This window comes from Nomascus leucogenys, chromosome 3, assembly GCF_006542625.1.
Source record: "Nomascus leucogenys isolate Asia chromosome 3, Asia_NLE_v1, whole genome shotgun sequence".
Lineage (NCBI taxonomy): Eukaryota > Metazoa > Chordata > Mammalia > Primates > Hylobatidae > Nomascus > Nomascus leucogenys.
In genome coordinates, this window is record NC_044383.1 from 121,150,551 (window position 1) to 121,174,246 (window position 23,696).

General features: G+C 37.2%; 1 protein-coding gene across 7 annotated transcripts in view; it reads right to left on the reverse strand.

Annotated features, from left to right (window-relative positions):
• HBS1L (HBS1 like translational GTPase) overlaps positions 1-23,696 on the reverse strand; it is a 97,735-nt gene that overhangs the window by 34,717 nt on the left and 39,322 nt on the right. For all 7 annotated transcript variants that reach the window (XR_004029363.1, XR_004029364.1, XM_003255754.3 and 4 more), the window contains 3 exons: positions 8,799-8,907; positions 3,417-3,676; positions 2,800-2,965 (listed from right to left, as the gene is read on the reverse strand). Coding sequence is in view for 5 of the 7 variants with exons in the window: in XM_003255754.3 (XP_003255802.2) it covers positions 2,800-2,965; positions 3,417-3,676; positions 8,799-8,907 (535 nt within the window). In the remaining 2 variants the exon portion in view is untranslated. The remainder of the gene's footprint in view (positions 1-2,799; positions 2,966-3,416; positions 3,677-8,798; positions 8,908-23,696) is intronic.

Consider the following 23,696-nt stretch of genomic DNA (forward strand, 5'->3'; position numbering starts at 1 on the left):
AATTTCTGCTATAATAGAAGTGCATCCATATGGTTTTAACACAAAATGGAGGACAAAGAGCTCAATAAAAATGATAGTTATGCCCTATTATCTTATTTGTTTTGTAAGAAATAGTGTAAATTGTGAAGAAAGAAAGATACATGGGGACAACTCTAAATGGGGGGAAAATACTGCATATGAGAAAAGATAAATGAAAAATTACCACAACCGAGAGGTGTTTTTCTTCACGTTCTATGCTTATGCTTCACTAATTATAGAAATGAGCTTATAAAACTTAATTTGCAAGGCTGGTTAGTATGCTACATATTTAGAAAACATAAGATATCAAAGCAGATGCCTAATTTTTAAAAAACAGAGATAGATGAACAGCAGATTGCTTTGTATCCTATTTAATTCTTCTTGGAGACCAACATAGTGCCTTTTTTCAGCCACAAAAATGTAGATTCAGATTAGTGAAATGCTGGCGACTAGAAGCTTTTCAAATTACAGACTTTTTCGGATTTGGAATATTTGCATATACAAAATGAGATATCTTGGGGATGGGACCCACATCTAAACACAAAATTCCTTTGTTTCATATACACATTATACACACAGCCTGAAGGGAATCTTATGCAACATTTTCAGTCGTTTTGTGTGACCTGTCACATGAGATCAGATGTAGAATGTTTCACGTGTGATGTTATGTCAGCATTCAAAAAGTTTCAGATTTTGGAGCATTTCAAATTTCACATTTTCATATTAGGGATGCTTAACCTGTAGAAGAAGGCCCCAGGAAAGTCTACAAGGGCACTCAGTCATTCTAGGCCTCAGGAATTTAGACAGGGAAATCATATGGCAATAAACTAGGTTTGCCCCAGAATCACCCAAAGTAAGGAATAATAATACTCCCTTTTACTACCAAAAGAGTACAACAATTAGAATAATGAACTATAGATATGAACTAGCAATAAAGTAACTGTAGGTCTCCTTAGTCAAGCCATTTTAGTTTAATCTGAAAGCATGGACCTCCTAGTTTGCTAAAGTGACGCTTAATTCTCTTTAATAATTCCCAAATACTCTAGGGACCACAGACACCTTCAGAATAATGGTGAACTAACACTTATTCTGAGATCCTCCCTAGACTGACCTGGGTATACTCTGCTGACCCAGCTCTGATTTCAATTTGTAACCCTAAAGATATGAAATGTCACTCAATTTACTAATTTCTGCTCTTCAGTATCTGAGAAGACTAGGGGATTTACAAATATTTAACATGGTGGGATAAGCAACATATTACATTTTGTAAATGCTATTAAGGAACATACGGTGGTGAGCTAAAACTCCCATCGTGTACCTGGAAGCATCTGCTATCTATGGAATGAAGAAATATTCTAGAACTTATATCATGCTGAGCAATAAAAAACTAGCAGCAGCAAAACGCAGCAGCAAAAATATGAAAGCCAATCAATAGATATATTATCAAAAAAGCTAAAATGACTGACCATTATAGGAATCAAATAGATTATTAGTTCACTTGCCAGCTCAACTAAGATACCATGTAAATTCAAGTAAACCATTCTAACTTAACTTATACTGTTCTCAATGTCTTTACCTGCTTATTAGATAATGCAAAGAAAACCAAAAAGCCACATACTTTAATAATGTGCATGTTAAACTGAGAGGTGAAAATTATTTAGGCTTCCAATATTGCATCATATACAATTACATTGTTTTCCAAAATTGGCAACTGTCCAGCTAATTTTTCTTACTAGGATAGAAAACAGGTCTGTGATACTATAAAGAACTAAAGACACCCACAAAAAAAGAGAAACCATTATGATACAAATTCCAGTTTATCAGAAGAGCTAAGGAATACTGTGACCTGCTTTACAGAGCGCTACCTTATATGTTTATAATGGAGACTATCCAAGACTGCAAGAAAATACACATTAAAAAGGCATGAAAATCCAGATACATTCTCCAATAATCAGATTGAAGACATCAGTGAACACAGTTTAATCTCCTTGTTAATTTACGACTTCCACAGGACTTTATAGGTTTGTAAAGAGTCATTATTTTGACACAGTTGATATATCTGCCATTTCACTAATTATTAAGGTGCCCTTTGGCTCTCCCACCCTAACAACCCTAACATGATCTATACTGACACTCTAAAAAGACTTCAAAAGAAATACTATTCTTTGGCCAGAGTATGAGTAGCTGCATATTCCTACTAGAATCCCCCCAAAATTAGCACTCAACACAGTAACAGAGACAGAGGAGTAACTGACTGCATTATAGATACAGAATTACTTGTTTGCTGACTGTCTCATAAAAACATAATATGTAAAGTATAAAAATGAATTGTTTGGTAATTTGAATTTGCTGGTTATTTAGATTCTAGACAGAAGAGGTTTTACTACAGTTACCTTTCCTTTGTAAGCTGACATGAAATTAAAAGTCTTACTCATAATTTTAATTCAAAATCAAGGCAATTTGACAAATACTTAGGGAAGTGACAACTGAAACTTATCCCATAGAATAATTAGCTTATGATTTTTACTGTTTTTTTTCTGCATGGCTTTTGTTTTGTTTCTTTTAAACATTCTTTTAATCTATTTCCGTAAAATTCAGAAGAGTAAAAACAGTATGTAGATTACAACAAAAAAGTCAAAATATTTCCCTGATATTTAAAAGCTATTTTCTAAAAACAATCTCTAAAGTATTTCATATGTTTTACAAATTCAACACATATTACACACTTATTTTAGAAGACTGTATGATTTCAAACTGAAAATTTTGAAATATAGTGACTACCTTTCCCTTTCTTCGCCAGTTTCATCCAAGACCCATGCATATGCAAACGAAGCTTTGCCAGCCTTTTTAGACTCCTGTTCATACTTATGCATAGTTCTTTTGTTTATATTACCCAGAAGATAAAGCATATGGCCCATCAGAGTACTTTTCCCAGCATCAACATGACCTAAAGAAAATTGATTCAGGATTAATACCAGGTACATTTCCAGATGTTCACATTGAGGCATTGCATAAATGTGTAATTCAATATTTCATGTCAGTGGTTTACAGTAATACCAATATTTATAAACTGACAGTTAAAACATCTAATAGAAAAAAAGAGCATGTCTCTTTACAGAGGGGGGGAATTTCTCAGATTTTTGGAAATTAAAATTGTCAACAAGACACGCCAATTTCAAAATGTTCACAAAATGAAAAACCCCACAATCAAGTGTAATGACCTCTTTGGTAACTTGGCATTATCTCTCCCCAGGTGACTAGAAAGCATTATGAGGCTGTGCCTCCTTCCTCTCTGTCCATTCCACCCATGGAGAAACTCAGAGTTTCCATGCTGCCACCAGACAGTGGGCAGGCTAAGGCATGGCTGGCTGACGATCCAGAGGGACAAAGAGCATTACCAATGACCACTAGGTTGAGGAGCTGCTTCCCTCCTTGCCGTTTCTCCAGTTCCGCCTTCACATCTATTTGCTGCCTTAGCTTGCTAGACTTTTTCACCGGTGCTGGGGTTGAACTCTGCTCTTCTGATGCTTGAATCGTGTGGGGTGGATTAGCAGGTTTAGAAGCAATCTCAAGAACATCAGAAGAAGCAATGGCATCTTCAATGGGTGGTCCTTTTTGAGGTGTGTGGAAACTATGACCATTTTCTTCAGAAGATACTCTACAGAAGGCAGACAGGAAAAAAGTATTTTAAACCAACTCTATTGATGTCCTACAATGTCAGAAGGGCAGAGAAGCTGTTTCTTCATAATCCTTTATGCTCCAGACCAAAAATAATCTCTGCTAAGTAGCTAAAGTCTGTTAAGGTGGAAATGATAAGTAGCTAGACTCAAACCACACAAATACAACCGTGGAAGATCCCATGAGAAAAACAGTGTACCAAAAATGAAGATAAGAAGAAAATATGTTGAAAAATAACTGAACTTCAAAATCAAGCCCACAGCCTTGGCCATAAAATCCATCCTATCAAAATCAATGGTATAAAGGAGATATTTTGTAAAAATGGCACCAAATATATTACTGGAGATGAATTAGTACTAAAATATAGTTTTACTTCAACTCATCCTTCCAACATGATAGACTTATGATCTTTTTTACTCAAACACTACCCTGAGGGGAGTTATCTGTAAATGACTACAGTTCATAAACATTTTTGACAGTGGAGCTTTAATTCCACTGTTTAATTCCAACAAACACTTGATTTATTAAAAACTACAACATATACTAGGGACTGATGTCAAAAAGAAAATAACACAGAAATTAAAAAGTTAACTACCACTCTCAAAAGATTACAATCTAGTGAGGAACTCAGATCTATAAAGGAGAAACAAGACTGCCCAGCTTAACTTATTCTTTCCTTGACAAAAGTAAACACTGATCTTAGTTCTTCATGAGCTCGTTGACACTCCACATAGAAACTAGTACTGGTGCAACTCTGTGAATAAGCTATAAGGAATGTAACCTAATAATCAGACTATGTATGATATGCCTCACTTTCCTTTAACAACTATGGATAAACAGAATTAGGACAAAGAGCAGGTTAAATTGGAAGTTATTAAGAATGAAACCAATTATATCCAACTCAGTGTGGAGCTGGCAGAGAAAAACTACATACAGAAAGCAGTTTATAATAATCATTTAAGACTGTAGCATGATGGATATGTGTAAGCACATCTATTTTCTTCTTGCCTATTATAACAAAAAATACATTGGTTTTTCCCTGTCAGGGCATTTTTATATGCCCAACATTAGCCCCTCACAATATGCCTCAGGAAAAGAGTCACAATAGTTATATTTGCAACTTTATTAAAAGCCACATATCCATTCTCATTTTATTTTGCTTTTTCAGATCTCCACTAACCAATTTAGGTGTTCATTTTTGAGCACTGCTTAGACAGATGCACTTCATCTTAAACTAGTAGGTAAAAACAGTAATATGCGGAAAATGTTCCCATACTTTTAAAGGATTCTAACAGGCTAAATTAAGTGAAATCAAACAGACTATAATTTGCAAATATTTGTTTGAATGACCACAGCTAGTTCTAAAACCAAAACTTGACAATTCTGTACTTAGAAGAATTTTAAAAGCCCCACAAATTATAATACAAGTGATCTACTGTGACTAGACACAGGCTCTAGTTTGGATCAGACCTGGGAGAAATCACAATCTCGGGCCCCAGATCTTTTTGTTTTTAGCTGCAAAACATTTTCTTCAGAGGCAAACTTACATTAAATTCAATATGGAAAACAGATCAAAGCAGACAGCTATGGTGGACAGAGTGGGCAGGGGCTTGAAGCTCAGCTCCCCCACCAATCCAGGCAGCCATCAGAGGGGTTGCCAGAATAGGAAGGGCTTCACAAAACAGGGCTGACTTGATCATTTCATTTGCAATTCAATAACATGAAAGGTTTGTTTTCCTCTGGCTTTCAGGATAGCATTTCCATTTAAGTAAATCTTTTTTTTTTTTTTTTTTTGAGATGGAGTCTCGCTCTATCACCCAGGCTGGAGTGCAATGGTGAGATCTCAGCTCACAATGGTGCGATCTCAGCTCACTGTAACCTCTGCCTCCCAGGTTCCAGCGATTCTCCTGCCTCAGCCTACCGAGTAGCTGGGATTACAGGCGCTGGCCACCACACCCGGCTAATTTTTGTATTTTTAGTAGAGACAGGGTTTCACCATGTTGGCCAGGCTGGTATCAAACTCCTGACCCCAAGTAATACACCTGCCTCGGCCTCCCAAAGTGCTGGGATTACAGGCATGAGCCACTGTACCCGGCCCCTTTTAAGTAAATCTTAGGCAAACTGTAAATTAATTCACTAAAATTCTATAGTGTTAGTGGGAAATGACCAAAGTAATTAGAAAAGTATCCTAGGTAAGGCTGCCCTTAGTAAAAAAAAAACTTCTGCATATTATGAAATAAAAGTCAATGTTTTAAGATTTGAAAAATATCTAAGGTCTAAAAATGACCATTTGGATTTCAGGCCTATAATTAATTACTGACTGGTATGAATGAAAGAATAAGTTGGTTGAATTTTTTTCAGGTGCTTTCTGGTATCATTTTGTAAGCTTTTTTTCTTTCTTTCTTTCTGTTTTTTTGAGATGGTCTTGCTCTCGCTGTGTTGCCCAGGCTGGAGCGCAGTGGTACAATATTGGCTCACTGCAATCTTGGCCTCCCAGGTTCAAGTGATCCCACCTCAGCCTCTTAAGTAGCTGGGACCACATGCATGCACCACCATACCCAGCTAATGGTTTTTTTTTTTTTTTTTTTTTTTTTGGTAGAGATGGGGGAATCTCAATATATTGCCCGAGCTGGTCTTGAACTCTTAGGCTCAAGTGATGCTCCCACCTCAGCCTCCTAAAGTGCTGGAATTACAGTCACGAACCACAATGCCCACCCTGTACACATATCTAATATTATAAAATGACTAGTCTTTTTTTTCTCTAAACTACCTTTCTAAAAGTAAACTATACATGAATCTAGAGGTTTAATCTTTCTTTTTGAGTTAAATACTTAGCGAATAACTGAGATTTAAGAGGTTAAAAGAATATTTCTTCTATATGCAATGTTCCATTTCTACTTACATGCACTTACTTGCATCTACTATTTTTAATATTATTAAAGAAAAAGTTTGCTGTTTCAGTTCCTTCCAAGCAATGCATTATGCATTATCCTATTTTTTTTTCTTCCAAATAGAGACAGGATCTCACTCTGTCGACCAGGCTGGAATGCAATGGCAGGATCACAGCTCCCTCAAACTCCTGGGCTCAAGCAATCCTCCCGCCTCAGCCTTCCAATGTGTTGGTATCAAAAGCATGAGCCACTGCACCCAGCCATATCCTTCTTAAAATAAGACACCACTGAGAATCACACTACGTAGAAACCTATGATGCTGAAATCTTGACTCAAAAGTGTTTCACTGTGTTTCTATATGCTTTCTTAAGACTAACCCAGAATAGGCTAAGTGCTATCCCTATTATAAATCTCAAAAAAATCGTGTAATAGTACAACTTGGTTGGCCTTGAGCACTATTAAGCATTTCTGAGTATTTCGATCTATAACTACAAGACCTTTCACATTCTAATGACTTCTCCCATAGAGCCACATCAAAATGTTGCCTCATGGGTGGATTTTTTACCTTTACATTATTTGCAAGTTTGTTTTTAAAATAATACGTATTTCCCCAAGGATTCTGAGCAATAAATATTTAATAACTATTCTGTAAAAGGAATACAGTGATGAATATTAACAGTCTCTGGCCTCGCAAAGAATATAGTCATAAAATTCTGAAAGGCCTGCATTGTACTTACAGAGTTTTCAAAAATTATGCACATTATTTATTGATATATTTATTACCCATTATATTTATAATTATTCATTTAGATACCTATGCATTTACTTCCAATATAATACATTAATTTGGGTTCATTTGCATGTTAAGAATTCTGAAAAATCTTTTGCACTAAGATTATAAAATCCTTAGAACAATAAATTCTGTATTCTATTTATTTCCTCTCTCTCTCTCTCTCTATGCAAAAATCCCATAATAGAATTAAATGGCACTCAAGAATAAGGACAAAAAGGGCAATGATAATTCTGACAACTCAATCCCAATTCAGAAGGAAAAAAAGGCATACATGAAGCTTTTTGAGACTGAATCAGAATTCTAAATTATTTTAACAGGCTAAAGTTACTCATGATAAAAATTAACATTTTCACTCATCCAATCATTCAATTAATGTATACTGAATGCCTACTATGTCCTAGATAAGGAGTCCTTTCCTTCACTGACTTTGAAATCTAGTGAATAAAGTCTTGTTTCTATAAAATCCAAAAATTGAACTAGGTGATAAACATTATTCCCAACCAAAACTCATGATACCTCACTAGTTTAGACAAAAGAATATTGTAAGGAAAAAAAAAAACAATAAGGCTCCTGGGTTTATATCTTTTTAAAAATATAACTTGAGAAAAGAGAGAAAAAAAGGAAAAAAGTATATATATAAAAATCTATTGTTTATAGTAAAAACCTATTGTTTATATTTGATAACAATGTTTATCGTTTTGGCAGACAAAATACATATAATTTATAAGTAACAGATTTATTGAACAATCGAAAATTCTGAAAAATTTTAGAGTTTAAAAATTAATGGCTTTAAAGCAACTCACTTCCCTTGTCTATAAAAACTCCTGGAAGGATTCTAGAGACTGTGATAAGAACAAACAAGTGCTACCAAGGTATGGTTTATTTCCATTTTTCACTACATATTTGAAATTCTACGTATGTTTCATATCATATGTCTTTGCTACAATGATCCAATTTACGTCTTTGCTACAATGGTCCAATTTATTCAATATGAAAATCCAAAGGAGTTTAAAAATATTTTAGTTATTAAAAAATGTAATTAATGATTCCATGATTCGGGGACTCACTCCAAAATCTGGTTACCTCCGCCACCTAGTGGTATAAGAATTCCCTATCTCACAGTGCTAGGTTACACAAAATCACAGGGTTTTTTATGTTAAAGTAGCTATAAAATATTTATGTAAGAAAACTGACAGTGAGGTAAAATAAGTAATACACACAAGATAAGGCCAGAATCAAGCCTAATTTCTCATTTTGTCCTTTGTACTATGTTATACTGAGGATATATGATACTTCAGTGCTAATGATATATTATGCAAAATTGAAACAGTCTCTTTCTTATAGACTAATAGGAGGCAATACTGATTTCAAAAACATGGGGGTGGGGGTGGGGATGAGGGAGGTACTCAAAGTCTTACCCAGGCACTTCAAATCCCATAGTTTGCTTCTTTCCAGATACAGTCATTTTAGCAACTTTTGGCACAATTTCAGATTCACTTCGCGATGTCTGGGAATCTACTGGTTTTCCTAGTTAAGGAGTAAAATATAAAAGGCCAATTAATTTCTTTAGTAATATAAAGAAATCTATTACATAGTATTTTAAATTATAGATTATGATAACTTTCACAGAATGTCTTTATAAACACATTATCTTATCTCTAAAAAAATTTAGTAAGATATTAATGCTGAAAGAAATTCTGTCACTTTAATCTAGGAAATCCCCTATTGTCAGGACTCTCCTATGCTTAACCTCCACCAAATCTCTTCCTAATTTTGAACTGACTGTTAAGTTTCAGTATTAAGAGGTCACAAAGTAGTTTCTGCACTGAGCCTTGTTCTGACATTATACCTAGACCCTATACCTCCCTTTCCTACCACACCCTTTCACAATACTAAAATTGTTTGGTCAGTTAGCAGATGGCTAAACTATTTTTAATCCTGTGAGGTTTATGAACTGATGAACAAGTTGAGAGTCTGCTGAATTGTGCTGGAATATAGTATATATTTTACTTGCACACAACAGTAGACTTACTAAAATACTGATATCTATAAAGAATCTAGGGAAAGAGGTTAATGTAGAAAAATTGAATTAAGAACATGGGGGAATTAGTCAGGCATGGTGGCACGTGCCTATAGTCCCAGCTACTCAAGAGGCTAAGGTGAGAGAATGGCTTGAGCCCAGGAGTTTAAGGTTGTAGTGAGCTATGATAATACCACTGCACTTCAGCCTGAGTGACAAAGCAAGACCCCGTCTCTTAAAAAAAAGAAAAAAAGGCCAGGCGCAGTGGCTCACGCCTGTAATCCCAGCACTTTGGGAAGCCAAGGCGGGTGGATCACGAGGTCAGGAGTTCGAGGCGAGCCTGACCAACATGGTCAAACCCCTCTCTACTAAAAATACAAAAATAAGCTGGGCATGGTGGTACACACCTGTAATCCCAGCTACTCAGAAGGCTGAGGCAGGAGAATCGCTTGAACCTGGAAGGTGGAGGTTGCAGTGAGCCAAGATTGCGCCACTGCACTCCAGCCTAGGTGACAGAGTGAGACTCTGTCTCCAAAAATAAATAAATGAATAAATAAATAAAAATAATTAAAAATGGAGGGATGGAGAATAAATTATGAGCTAGATCAAAGTAAGACTTTTTTTTTGCATTTGATCCCCACATACTTCATTGAACTTTTAAAAATGTGTCTATAATTTTCAGAAAAAGTACCACCAGGATTGGATCCACATAAAACTATGGAAACTGCATGTGCTACATTGGTAAATACATATACAGAAACCACTAACAATATAAGAAAAGATAAGTTAATGTGTAAAATTCATTTAAAATGTTTGCTATTTGCCTACTATACACCAGGCACTATGCTGGAAATGTGATGGTGAAGAACAGACGTAACACTTGCTCTAAGGGCGATTACATCCTAGCGGGGAAAACATACTAAATGATAAAAAAAAGAAGCACAATTAAAATTATTATTAGTGTAATAAAGAATCCATATATGGTGCCATAAAATTTGATGATAGGGCACATGACTTAGAGAGCTTCTCTAGGAAAGTGAGAATTGGAGCTATGACGGGAAAAGTGAATATGAATTATAATAACTAGCACAGAAAGAAAGAGCATTCCAAGCAGAAAGAGAAGCTTGTATAATGGTCCTTCTGTAGGAGGAAGCACAGTTCTTCAGAGGGAGTGAGAGCAGAAGGGAAGCTACATGAAGCTGGAGAGATGGGCAGGACCAGACAGTGCAGGACCTTTAACTCATACCAAAGGTCCTAATGCTTGCTCTAACAGAGGCGGAAGTTACCAAAATGAGGTAAGCAAAAGAGAAGGGAAAGGGGTAGGGAGAGGAGAGGATGAAGTAAAGGGATATCTGAAAACAAACAGTTTAGGGAAAATTTTGAGATTGAGACATATTAGGAATTTGGACCCAATATTTGAGAGTTCCAAATGACAATGAACATTAAATAGGCAGTTGAACATGTTGGTTGACCTCAAAGGAGAGGTCTGAGCTGCATCAGCACATAATTGGTAATTGAAGACATAGATACAGGCGAGACCACCAAGGAAGAGAGCACAGAGCAAGAAGAGAAGTGGTCCTAAGAGGCCTTGGAAGAACTCTAGCATTTAATGCCAAGATAATGGACAATACGCCTACAAAAAGGTGAAGGAGAGCCAGGGAGGGTGGTGCCAACGAAGCTAAGGGAAGAGAGTGTTATGGAGTTGGCATCGCCAGGATCTGGGGCTCTGGGCCAGTCAACTGAATGAAGACTGAAAACATTCACTGGTGACATGATCACTTTAGATAAAAGTCATTGGTAGAGTTAGCAAGAGTCATTTGAAAGAAGTGAGAAAAGTAAAAGGCAAACTAGGTTAAAAAATATAAGGTGAGAAATGAAGGCAAGTTCACTACCTCTCAGCTATAATTTCAAAATCCAAAAGCATTGAAATATTAAAGTTTTGGGTTTTGTTATTTTAATAACTCATTTGGAAGCAAAATCTGACATGGACTGATATGAGGCTATTTATCGATAGCACTTATTGCTCCTACTGAAAGTGACAGCCACACACTTCAGGGCAGAAATGGCAATGTGTCTGATTACAGGCAACTGCTCCACAATTCACTGGGGCTATTATACTACAGATGGTATATACATGTTTATGTTTTTCTAAATCCAAAATATTCCAAATTCTGAATCAAATCTGGCCCTAAGGGCTTTAGATAGGGATTGCACTTGTATGAAAATGATTCTTTTAAAAAGTTTGTCTGAAAAGCGAATAATATGGCAGAATAGCAGTAGAAAGGGGATATGGCATCAAGCTGATAGAAAAGATTAAATGGAGAAGATTTAGTTGAATAAGTTACAAAGAGATCATCAATATTTTAGAGTTTCTGAGAAGGTAGAATGAGATGGAATCCAAAGTACAGGTAGAAACTGAGCTGAGACAGGAGAAACGCTCTTTTATTGCAATAGAAGGCAGCTTTGCATGTTTAGGAACTGCAAAATGAAAATTCCTAATGGATGATTTCTCTTTTCTCCATAATACAGCACCTAGTTATGCTCTGGGATCACCCAAGGAAAGTAAAAAGATTTGCAAAGTGAATAACGTTTTCAGTAACTGCTGCACAAAAAGAGAGTAAGTTGAACATTTAAAAAATTAGAAGAATTGTTGGATAGTATTGAGGGCCCATTTAAAATTTGTGATAATGAATTTATAGTGGAACCTATCTGCCTTTGTGTGACTTCCTCTAGCAATGTTCAGCCATTCATGAAAAAGGCACAGAGAAGACATTAACTGCTTCATTAGGAGTTAAGGATCTACCCAACAGGTATAAGAAGAAATTATATGGCACTGAAATTACAAATAATGAAATCTAAGCTGATTTTAAAAAATAAAATGACAAAGGAAGAGTCCTGATGCACTAGGAGAAAGCAGAGGGATCTGTAAGCAAAGAAAGAGAAGAAATCTTAGTAAATTTCTGATGAGAGGTGAAGCTCACTGGAAATAAGGTAGTCAAAGAACTGAAAATCCAGTGTTGGACTTGGTGGTGTTTTTCCATACAGATAGGTCATGAGCTGTGATCATGAAGAGCTTAGGGGGAGAAGAAAAGAGTAAGCCAGCTGCCAAAGTCTCCCATGAGTAAGGAGAAGTGACTGTGAGGCTGTTCACTAGATGACAGCAGGAAGGACTGACAGAAGGCTGGCTCAGCTAAAGACAATAACTTCAAAAGAATAGAAATCAAGGGGGGAAAACGATGAAAGAATAATGATGGAAAGGAAGGACAGAGAACAGTTATCTTCCAGAACCTCAGGTTTAGGAGACTGTAAATGAAGTAAAGCAAGGAGTAGAAAAAACACTAGGAAAATAGATTGAGAATTATAGAAGGATTGGCTTTGCGTGAAAAAGCAGTTCCTGAAGTTACAGCAAAAGTGGCGGGGAGTGAGAGGTGAGTGATGAGATAAGGAAGGAGGATACTTAAGAGCATGATGATGATGATGACGATGATGGGGTGTGCATATGTGCATGCGTATGTGTTAGGAACAAGGAGACATCCTGACTGATTAAAACAAGGAAAAGTGGCATGGGGGATTCTGGCCTCTGTCAAAAGAAGAGGGAAAAAAAAACCATAGAGCATGAAAATGTCTCAATCCAGCCTTTATGACGCTAATTCCAACTTCCTGTCATAGTTCATCTTAGTATCTTCCAACCATTTTGCATGTAAAAAATTTATTGTCCCACTTAACACATTTAGTATACTGAAATACTGAAATTTTGGCTTTTAAAAAAGTAGGTGGGTCATACAATGGCATAAAAGGTCTCTAAGCACACAAAAAAATTACAATGTGATCCTGTAATATTTCTGGGGATGCAATGAATATCATAATACTTTTCGATTTTTTTCTATAGAACATCAAACTCATGATGTAACATTTCAAAAATGTGGTTATTTAAGTGAAAGTAGAGGGGAAAAGTCTAGTATGGATTTGAATACCACCCCATTAAAGCAGTGGTTCTTAAATCTTTATTTTCAGTCAGGTACCCCTTTTAAAAACTAACAAAAACCATGGGGCATTCTTCACAGAAAAATGTACCATACATATAAAATTTTGCATGCTATTTCAAGGACATCAGTAAGTCCAAGTCTACACCTTTTGAGAGATAACCATGGCTAAGGCTATTTTGGAAATACATTAATTTAAATTAATGATGTTATCCACAGTCAAGGATAAAAACATACATTCAGTAAATTATCCATTGAGCTGTTCTTAACAGCAACGTGATTTACTTCCACTTACTCAATACATTACAAAGTCCCCCTCATGACTAGCACCATTCGGGAAGGCAGGCAAACTCTACTGACATAAGTCAGAAAGGAACTCATAACTAAAATAGCCAGTCATAGATCAATAAGAGATACATATATATAATTAATCAAATCCATATTTTTTAAAATGTAAAATATTTACTGTGTTCTCCCATCTTCCCCAAACAACTGGAAATTCATTCACCATTCAACAATCCCAAGAAATTGAACACTAAATTTTGAGTAAGTCCCAAAATATGACAGGAAGAAATAAGTACTGGATGAAAAAGAAGGAAGCTTTGATTCTGGTCCCTGCCCTACCACTGATTAGCTGTCACCTTACGGCTTAAGCAGTTCATTTAATTTGACTAGCTTCAGTTTCCTCTAAACTTTTCCATGAAGTACGTAAAATTTCCACTTTCTATAACGAGGTGAATTAAACCACTAAGATGTCCTTTAAATCAACTAGCCCACTATGAGATAAAAGTAAAATGCACCATTCCAAAGAAAGATTATTAATGTCCTCCCCTAGGCCTCACAAAACCCACCCACCAAATCATGATCACCCAAAAGATACATATTCTGAAAACTCATATATTCATAATTAGTGTTCAGTCCCTAGAATAGAGAAGAACTAATCATCTGTTAGGTAAAGCTTTCATTCGGGCAGAAATAACAGCCACCCAGCTGAAGGGCTACCCAACTGATCAAGTCTAATCTTATTTTATAGACAAAGAAACAAGGGACAAATAAGTGACTTCACCTTAGTGGCAGAGCTTGCACTTAAACCAAATTACCTCGCTGCCTGTCCAGTTGACCTTTCTCATACTCCAGCTACCTCTGCAGCAAAACACAATTAGAAACTGCCTCCGTCCCCATAATTAGGAACATAATTAGAAACTCTGTCCCCAGTGGTTACCCCTTGAGAAGCTGCTTTCCCCAGGGCTCTCCTGGTTCCTTCCTGCGGCTAAGATCTAAATAGATTCTAGGTTTTCTCTTGAACATGAAATGATGTAGGTCTCTTGTCCTGAAGATTTTTTTTTCAATGTATATTCATTTGTGAAGGATGCAAAGGTAGATCTCACATCACAAAACTGATACAGACTCGCTGAACTTAATGAAACCCTCTGCTTGCATATCCCCAATTTATGCTCTTCTGATTCATTCCTTTGGTCTTTAAGCACACTCATTATCAGAATACTAGCTGTCAGGGGTCAGGAAGTGCCTTACACACGTTCACACAGTCCACAACACGACACAGTGCTCTGCCTATAATAAGCCCCCAATAAATAGTTTAATGATTAATCCCTAAGGGTTTAAATTGTGAAACTACAAGGTGACCTCTATTGTCTTTATAAGTTACCTTAGATGGCAACAACCTCCTCAATTTACTCTCTTTACTCACTCACTCCTTGCATTTAATACCAGCTACCTCCCAAAGTTGAGATATAAATTCTAGAAAGCCAACGTGGCACTCTCATATGCTCTTCAGCCAGGTGCTTTACATGGTCTTTTACCTTTACACAACCACGCAGAATAGGTATAATTACTTCTATACTTCTTTAGAGAAACTGTGGTTCAGACAGGCTGATCTGCCAGAGGCCATACAACTGTGGCCTGTGACATAGCTAAATTTAAAAAAAAAAAAAAAAGATATGAATTACATGGTGCTACTATCAAAAAGTGTATTCTACACTATTCTGAGAGACAAGTTATAAAAGTTGTTGAGCTGAGCTGTAGAGGCAATATGCAAGAGAAATTCAAAATATGTACCTGAGTAATTGTAGAAGGCTTAACAAATGAAATGAGATTTGACTTGACTGAAAAGTAATAAAGAGGAGGCAAAAATAATATGAGAAAAGGCATATGCAGGGGTCAGTGGGGCAAAAAATCTAAATGTGGGCACTCATCAATATACTTTTAAAGACTATATAACTAAAGTTTTAAAAAATGGCTTTTTTCAAAAAAAAAAACATCTTTTGTAGATTTATGTTCATGGACTCCTTTTCTCATTTAATAAGTAGAAAGTGAAACAGAAGTAGTATTAAATATTCTTTTTTTTTTTTTTTTTTTTTTTTTTTTGAGACACAGTCTCGCTCTGTTGCCCAGGCTGGAATGCAGTGGCGCGATCTGGGCTCACTGCAAGCTCCGCCTCCTGGGTTCACGCCATTCTCTGGCCTCAGCCTCCCGAGTAGCTGGGACCACAGGCGCCCACCACGGTGCCTGCCACTGCGCCCGGCTAATTTTTTTTTTTTGTATTTTTAGTAGAGATGGGGTTTCACCATGGTCTCGATCTCCTGACCTCGTGATCCGCCCACCTCGGCCTCCCAAAGTGCTGGGATTACAGGCATGAACCACCGTGCCCAGCCTAAATATTCTTTGGAAGGATAATTAGTAAAACTGCTTAGAAATGAGAAAAGCCAAATTAAGATTATGGAAGAGAAAAACCATAGAAATTTATATGTGATGATGATTTCTCCATAAAATATGCTGCTGTGTCTCATCATTCTATAATTCCTTACCTTTTCCAAACTATTAATAAGGCATTCCCTAAGCTTTGGCCCTAGGATCCTATTTACATTCTACAGATATCTTCTATACACAAGGGCAACCAATCCTAATAGTCTACTATCACTAGAAATCTAAGGCTTGGCCACCAGACAATTCACAGAACTTGAGCCTTGACCTAGTCATCGGATATTTCAGAGACTGAGTTTACTCCATCTGAAAAATGTACCACCTACCTCACAATGATATAATACATATCATATACATAAAAGCATTTAAGAAATTCTCATACAAAACTAAAAAATCAGACCTTTATTCTATAAAATTATTTTATTGTTTCTATAATAATATCCTTGGAAGAAAACTCTTAATGGCTGAAGTTTGTTATCACTATATGTTTACTGATAATTTTTGGTTTTACTGGCTATTTCTGTACCTATTAACCTCTTTTAGTTTTAAAGTGATTTTAGGTGATAGTAGGATCAAGAAGTACTACGATAAATATGTATCTAGCCATAGATACATAGTATCACAAAGTACCTTACCTTGGCTTGAACTCAGTGTTTTTTATTTGCTTAAGTGTCATGCAGATAAGTTTCAAGAGTACATAACAAATTAAGAATGATCTGGTAGTACAAATTCAATGGGACTATTTTGGGGGGGAAAATGCCAAGTTGATGTTGAAGTTCATCTGGAAGAGTAAATGTGAAAGAATGACCAATAAAATAAACTAAGAATAATAATGGGGGAGTTGAACTACCAGATATCAAGATACCAGATATCTAATTCAATGAATTAGAATAGGGCATCTGCAAATAATCCAATCAGTAGAACTATATTTACATGAATGTTATATATAGGAATTAACAGGAATTAAGTATATGGAAAAATATATAGGAATTTATACATTATATGTGGTTATAAATAGAAATTCAGTATATGCAGAAGTGTTTCAAATCAATGAGAAAAGGATGGGTTATTCAACACATTATACTGGAAACACTGGCAATTCATTAGGAGAAAAGGCTCTATCATATATACAGCATATCATATATAAATTCCTTATTGATTAATGATATGAACGTAAAGCAAAGAGAAAAACACAAAAATATAGGGACTTCAGGTAAGACAGATGTACAAATTTGTTACAAAAATTTCTGCCTGACTAGGCGCAGTGGCTCATGCCTACAAATCCCAGCACTTTGGGAGGCCAAGGTGGGAGGATCGCTTAAGGCCAGGAGTTCAAAACCAGCCTGTGCAAAAAGCAAGACCCTGTCTCCACACACACACACAAAATTTTCAATTAGCTGGGCACAGTAACATGCACCTGTAGTCCTAGCTACTCAGGAGGTTGAGATGGGAGGATCAATTGAGCCCAGGAGTTTGAGGCTGCTGTGAGCTATGATTGTGCCAATGAACTCTAGCCTGAACAACAGAGCGAGGCATTGTCTCTTTAAAAAAGGTTCTCCCTGATTAAAGATACCACAAGTGAGCATAAAATATGTGAGGAAAATATATGCAAGGGGTTAGTTAATATATACAATAAAGAGTTCCTGGCCAGGCGTGGTGGCTTACGGCTGTAATCCTAGAATTTTGGAAGGCCAAGGTGGGTGGATCACCTGAAGTCAGGAGTTCGAGACCAGTCTAGCCAATATTATGAAACCCCATCTCTTCTAAAAAATACAAAAATTAGCCAGATGTGGTGGCACGCACCTGTAATCTCAGCTACTCGGGAGGCTGAGGCAGGAGAATCACTTGAACCCAGGAGGCGGAGGTTGAAGTGAGCCAAGATTGTGCCATTGCACTCCAGCCTGGGTGACAAGAGCAAAACTTGTCTTTAAAAAAAAAAAAAAAAAAAAAAAGGAGTTCCTACAAACTAGTGAGAAAAAAACTCCTCAGAAAAAGAAAGTGAGCGGGCTGGGCGCGGTGGCTCACGCCTGTTAATCCCAGCACTTTGGGAGGCCGAGGCGGGCGGATCACGAGGTCAGGAGATCGAGACCACGGTGAAACCCCGTCTCTACTAAAAATACAAAAAATTAGCCGGGCGTGGTGGCGGGCGCCTGTAGTCCCAGCTACTCGGAGAGGCTGAGGCAGGAGAATGGCGGGAACCCGGGAGGCGGAGCTTGCAGTGAGCCGAGATTGCGCCACTGCACTCCAGCCTGGGTGACAGAGCAAGACTCCGTCTCAAAAAAAAAAAGAAAAAGAAAGTGAGCAATAAATGGGCCAGGTCAATAAACACAAGTCAAAGGTGTGGTGGAGGAAAGGGGGAAAAAAAATGTTGCTATGTACACCATACTTCTGAGAATATGGCCTATAGAAACATTAACACTAATGTGCAACAATATATGAATGAGATTGTTCAGTGTGTTACCGTATGTAATGACAAAAAATTGTAGATGTACATAAGGGAATGGTTATGATGTATCCAAACAACGGAATAGTATGCTACAGATACAGAATTAGAAGACCTACATGTATGAAAAGATAACTATGACACGTGAAATAGAAAAAAACAACTAAAATATAATATAGCAATGGTCCTATATCATATCACTATGCGACTGGCATTAAAAAGTGCATGCTTTTTAAAGTGATTACTTCTAGGGAGTGATAGCAGGAAAGACAGAAGTTGACTTTTCAATTCAAACTTTATATACTTCTATGCTACAATGACTGTATATTATTTTTATAATAAAAATGACTTGTGCCTGTAGTATCTGATATGGTGTCTCTGCTTTCTACCTCTAGCTCCTCAAACCATGTTCTACTTCTGTCCACTAGGGTTTTCATCATCTCACCTGCTAAAATATACCCTGTAGTAGCTCTGTACAGAAAAAATCTACTTGTATATTTAGTCCTTAACATGACGGCAATTTACCCTTCAAGATCCACCTCTTCCTTGCAAACTCCCATAAACAGACTGAGAATCCCTGACATAAACACTCTTGTTTTCTCACATGCATGGCCATGGCTCATCTAGTTCCATGTTTCATGCAAAAGCCACTACTTTCATGAAAATTACACTTTAATTTTATTGCGCTAAGATTTATGATTATTAACAGAAGGAAGCCATGGCTTCTTGGTAATGCATGAATCACAGAGGCCAACTCCAGCAATGTATGATGAAAGACTCTTAGATTCATTTCACAAAGATTTACTGACAGCCTCTGAGGTAATTACCAACAGAATAAAGCACATATAAAGTTACATGCATACTCTTCATGCCCTCACAGGAGAATCCCACAAGCTTTCCACACCAAATGCCTCCAATTCACCAGCCAGTTAGGTTAGTAGATAAGACATGGACTCTCCTGCAACACAATCTGAGTTTGAAGCCAGGCCTTGCCACTGCATGACCTCAAGTGAATCACTCAACTTCTCTCTATGCCTAGTTTCCTCGTCCATAAAATAATAGTATCTGCCTAACAAGGATGTTAGGAGAGCTGAGAATTAAATGAGCCAATACACATAAAGTACATGTAATGACTGGCACATATGAAAGCACACAGTCCGTGGGTCTCTGACAGTCACTAAAATGCCGACTTCTTCTTTTTCTCATGTGATACCAGGACATTTACAAACACGAATTACTCTCTAGCTATCACATATTCATTCATGAAAGGAAGGCGAGAAATGCCAACTGTGTGACACTAAGCTAGGTACTGAAATAAACAGACTCAAGAATGTGGTGAGACATAAGGTTAGAAAAGCAGGTAACTCATTTAGAACCATGTCTAACATTTCACTTGATCTTGAAATATAAGAGCCACTGAAGGAATTTAAGCATTGGAGAAACATATCATACTTTTAAAACTTACTCTGACCCCAGAATAGAAAATGGATTGTGGAGGCAAGATTGAAAGGAAAGCAGTTAGAAGACTGTAGTACAAATACATGTAAGAAATTCTACAGTGATCTAAGGGCAATGGAGATAGAGAAAGGAATATTTAAAAAACATTAAAAGATATTACAGTCAGACCTTCATATCCTTGGGTTATGCATCCATGGATTCAACCAAACACAAATTGAAAATATTTGAAAAAAATTAAAACTACAGTATTTAACTACTATTTACATAGTATTTGGTATCTAGATTACTTACAATCTAGATTCCTTTTCATGTAATGGTAATTAAAAAAAAGTAATCTAGAGATGATTTAAAAGTATACAGGAAGATATGCATAGATTATATGCAAATACAATGACATTTTATATCAGGGATTTAAGCATTAGCAGATGCTTGACGGAGGGCGGTACCAGAGCCGAAACCCAAGGAAACGAGGGACAAGTGTACAAGGTAAAATCATGAATCCTTGATATCTGAATGAACGGAGGAGATGAGAGAAAGGACAGTCCTCAGATTTTCTGCCAAGAAAGAAAGGGTAGATGGTGATGCCATGAACAAACAGGAAATACCTTCCAGGAAACTAAGAGAAGTCTGCTGGTCAGAATCTTATTTCTCTTACTCCTTTCATTCAGTACAAAATTACAACAGTCCATAGGGGAACTCTGCTTCCTCCTCCTAAGTAGAAACTGTCACCAAAAATTTTATTTTATTAAAGACTGCCTAGATACGATCTTGGATCTTCAGAGTTTTTCAGGTCAAATTACAGCATGTTCTTGGCACTGAGGACACAAAGATGAGTGACAGACTGTTTTCAGATAGCTTTCATTCTAACAGATGTGATGAACAGTACGATAAGATGAAATGAAAAAAGAGACAGAGAAATTAAGATAAGTTTCTAGGAGACCACAACCACTGTGACTGCAGCTGAGCAAGTACTATAGCACCAGAAATGAGTAAGAAGGAACAGACATGAGAGTCAATACATTAATAGAACATGGAGATTAATTATATCTTAGGAAGGCAAAACATAGGAACCTGAATGAGTGCTATGACTCTAACCTAGACACTGTTCATGAATATAGACACATTTGGTCAGAGATTCCTTTAAGACATACAGATAGAGGCCGGGTACAGTGGCTCACGCCTGTAATCCCACCACCTTGGGAGACTGAGGTGGGCAGATCACCTGAGCCCAGGAGTTCAAGACCAGCCTGGGCAACATGGAGAAACCGTTTCTACAAAAAAAAAAAACCCCACAAAAATTAGCTAGGCATAGTGGTACACGCCTGTAGTCCTAGGTACTCAGGGGGCTAAGGAAGATGGATTGCTTGAGCCCGGGAGGCGGAGGTTGCAGTGAGCCAAGATCATGCCACTGTACTCCAGCCTGAGCGGCAGAGCAAGACCCTGTCTCAAAAAATCAAACAAACAAAAAACAACCCAGACATACAGATAGAAATCCACAGAAAACAGTTGGATAATCAGGTTTACAGGAATGTTTACCAACATTAAAACACATGAAGTGATTCAAGACCTAGATCGCTTATCGAAAATGAAGAATGAGAAGGCAGCCAATGAAGGAACTCTTAATACTCAATAGAGAGGGAGGCTGAAAACAAGTATTTACCTTCCTCATAGAATCCTTACATAGAATTGAGATTCATATATCATACAATTTGACAGCCATATGTTAGAGGTCATTTGGTCTTGTCCATCATTTTACAGATGAAAATTTAAGTGAGATTCCAAAGTTCACATGGCTGATTAGTGGAGTTTTCGCTCTGGTGTTCTCTAGGTTGCTTCCACGGCACTCTCCCCTTTCCACTCTCTGTCCTCTAAATCTTCTCAGGACCTCATGGAAGTGGTATTCCCAAGGTAACTGAAGCAGGGTGATTTTGAAGTTGAATGTATACAAAAACTGCCAATAAAGTGCCTCTAAATGTAAATATACACACACACATATTTATTTGTTTATTTTTCTTGGGGGACAAGAGTCTCGTTCTGTTGCCCAGGCTGGAGTGCAGTAGCGTGATCTTGGCTCACTACAACCTCTGCCTCCCGGGTTCAAGCAATTCTCCTGCCTCAGCCTCCCCAGCAGCTGGGACTACAGGCACACACCATCATGCCCGGCTAATTGTTTTGCATTTTAGTAGACACGGTTTCACCGTGTTACCCAGGCTGGTCTTGAACTCCTGAGCTCAAGCAATCCACCCACCTCGGCCTCCCAAAGTGCTGGGATTACAGGCATGAGCTACTGTGCCCAGCCTTTTTTTTTTTTTTTTTTTTTTTCCCAGACGGAGTCTTGTTCTGTTGCCCAGGCTGGAGTGCAGTGGCATGATCTCAGCTCACTGCAACCTCTGCCTCCTGGGTTCAAGAGATTCTCCTGCCTCAGCCTCCCGAGTACCTGGGAATTACAAGTGCCTGCCACCATGCCCGGCTAATTTTTGTATTTTTAGAAGAGCTGCGGTTTCGCCATGTTGGCCAGGCTGGTCTCGAACTCCCAACCTCAGGTGATCCGCCCACCTTGGCCTCCCAAAGTGCTGGGATTACAGGCCTGAGTCACCATGCCCAGTCCCTCTAAAAATATTAATGCTTTGTCCAGATCACGATTTTTCAAGTTTAAGTGAGGTTAACCATCATTAACATCTACTCAGATACTTCTGAATAAGAGTTAATGTTAAAACCGATTATTCTGATTAGGTTTAATGTTTGCATTTCAGAATGTCCTAATATACATAGTTAAAGCCTAGCAGTTAGTTCATTTTCTGCTTAACAAAGAGAAAGTTTCTGTTTACTACAATTTTTACTTCCAATGGGAAACCTGAAGGCTAGGCTAGTCTTCCTTTAATAATAAACACCTGGATACTGTCCTCTTAACATTCTGTGAATGCCGATTTGGGGAGGTGAGAAAGGTATATTCAGGCTCTAAAGCATACATCACAACATGATGCTATCAACTTTAAGTCACACATGATAATCTCAAATTGCTAAAAATAATAGCTCCAGACCAAAATGATGTAACTGGCATATCAAGCCTTTATTGCATATTCTCATGTAGCATATACTGTTTTCTGTCTATATTGTAAAATATATTAGTGCCTTACCTCTTCAACTAAACTAAGAGCTCCAGAAGTTTATTTTATGATATATTTTACAATATCCAGTCCAGTGCCTGGTACATACTAGGCACTCAAATATTTAATAAAATTATTTATTTATGAAAAAAAGGAACATACTCTCTAACCCACTGATTCTCAGCTTGGAACAGGTAGATTAAAACAACAGGAACATCCTTGCTTCTTCCCCTTTTAAAAAACACTGTCACTAGGAGACACTGATGCTGACAAGTGTTCTCCCATGTGTCCTGGGACAGAAAAAAAGATTTAGAGCTATTTATCTGGTATAAAACTAATTTTATAGATAAAGAAGTCAGGTTCACGTAAATTAAACAATTTGTTCACACCTGTTTAACATTATTTGCAAATTATAATCACCTACCTAGTGTTGACTGGTTTCAGGTTCCTAACTAAAAAGATGTTTGAAGACCTGCCTGAAATCAGAAAACCAGATGGCCTTTTAAGGTTTATGTCCTCATAATCCTAATCGCTCTTCCATACAGATAGATCATTTATCTCTAAATGACATCAAATGCAAGATG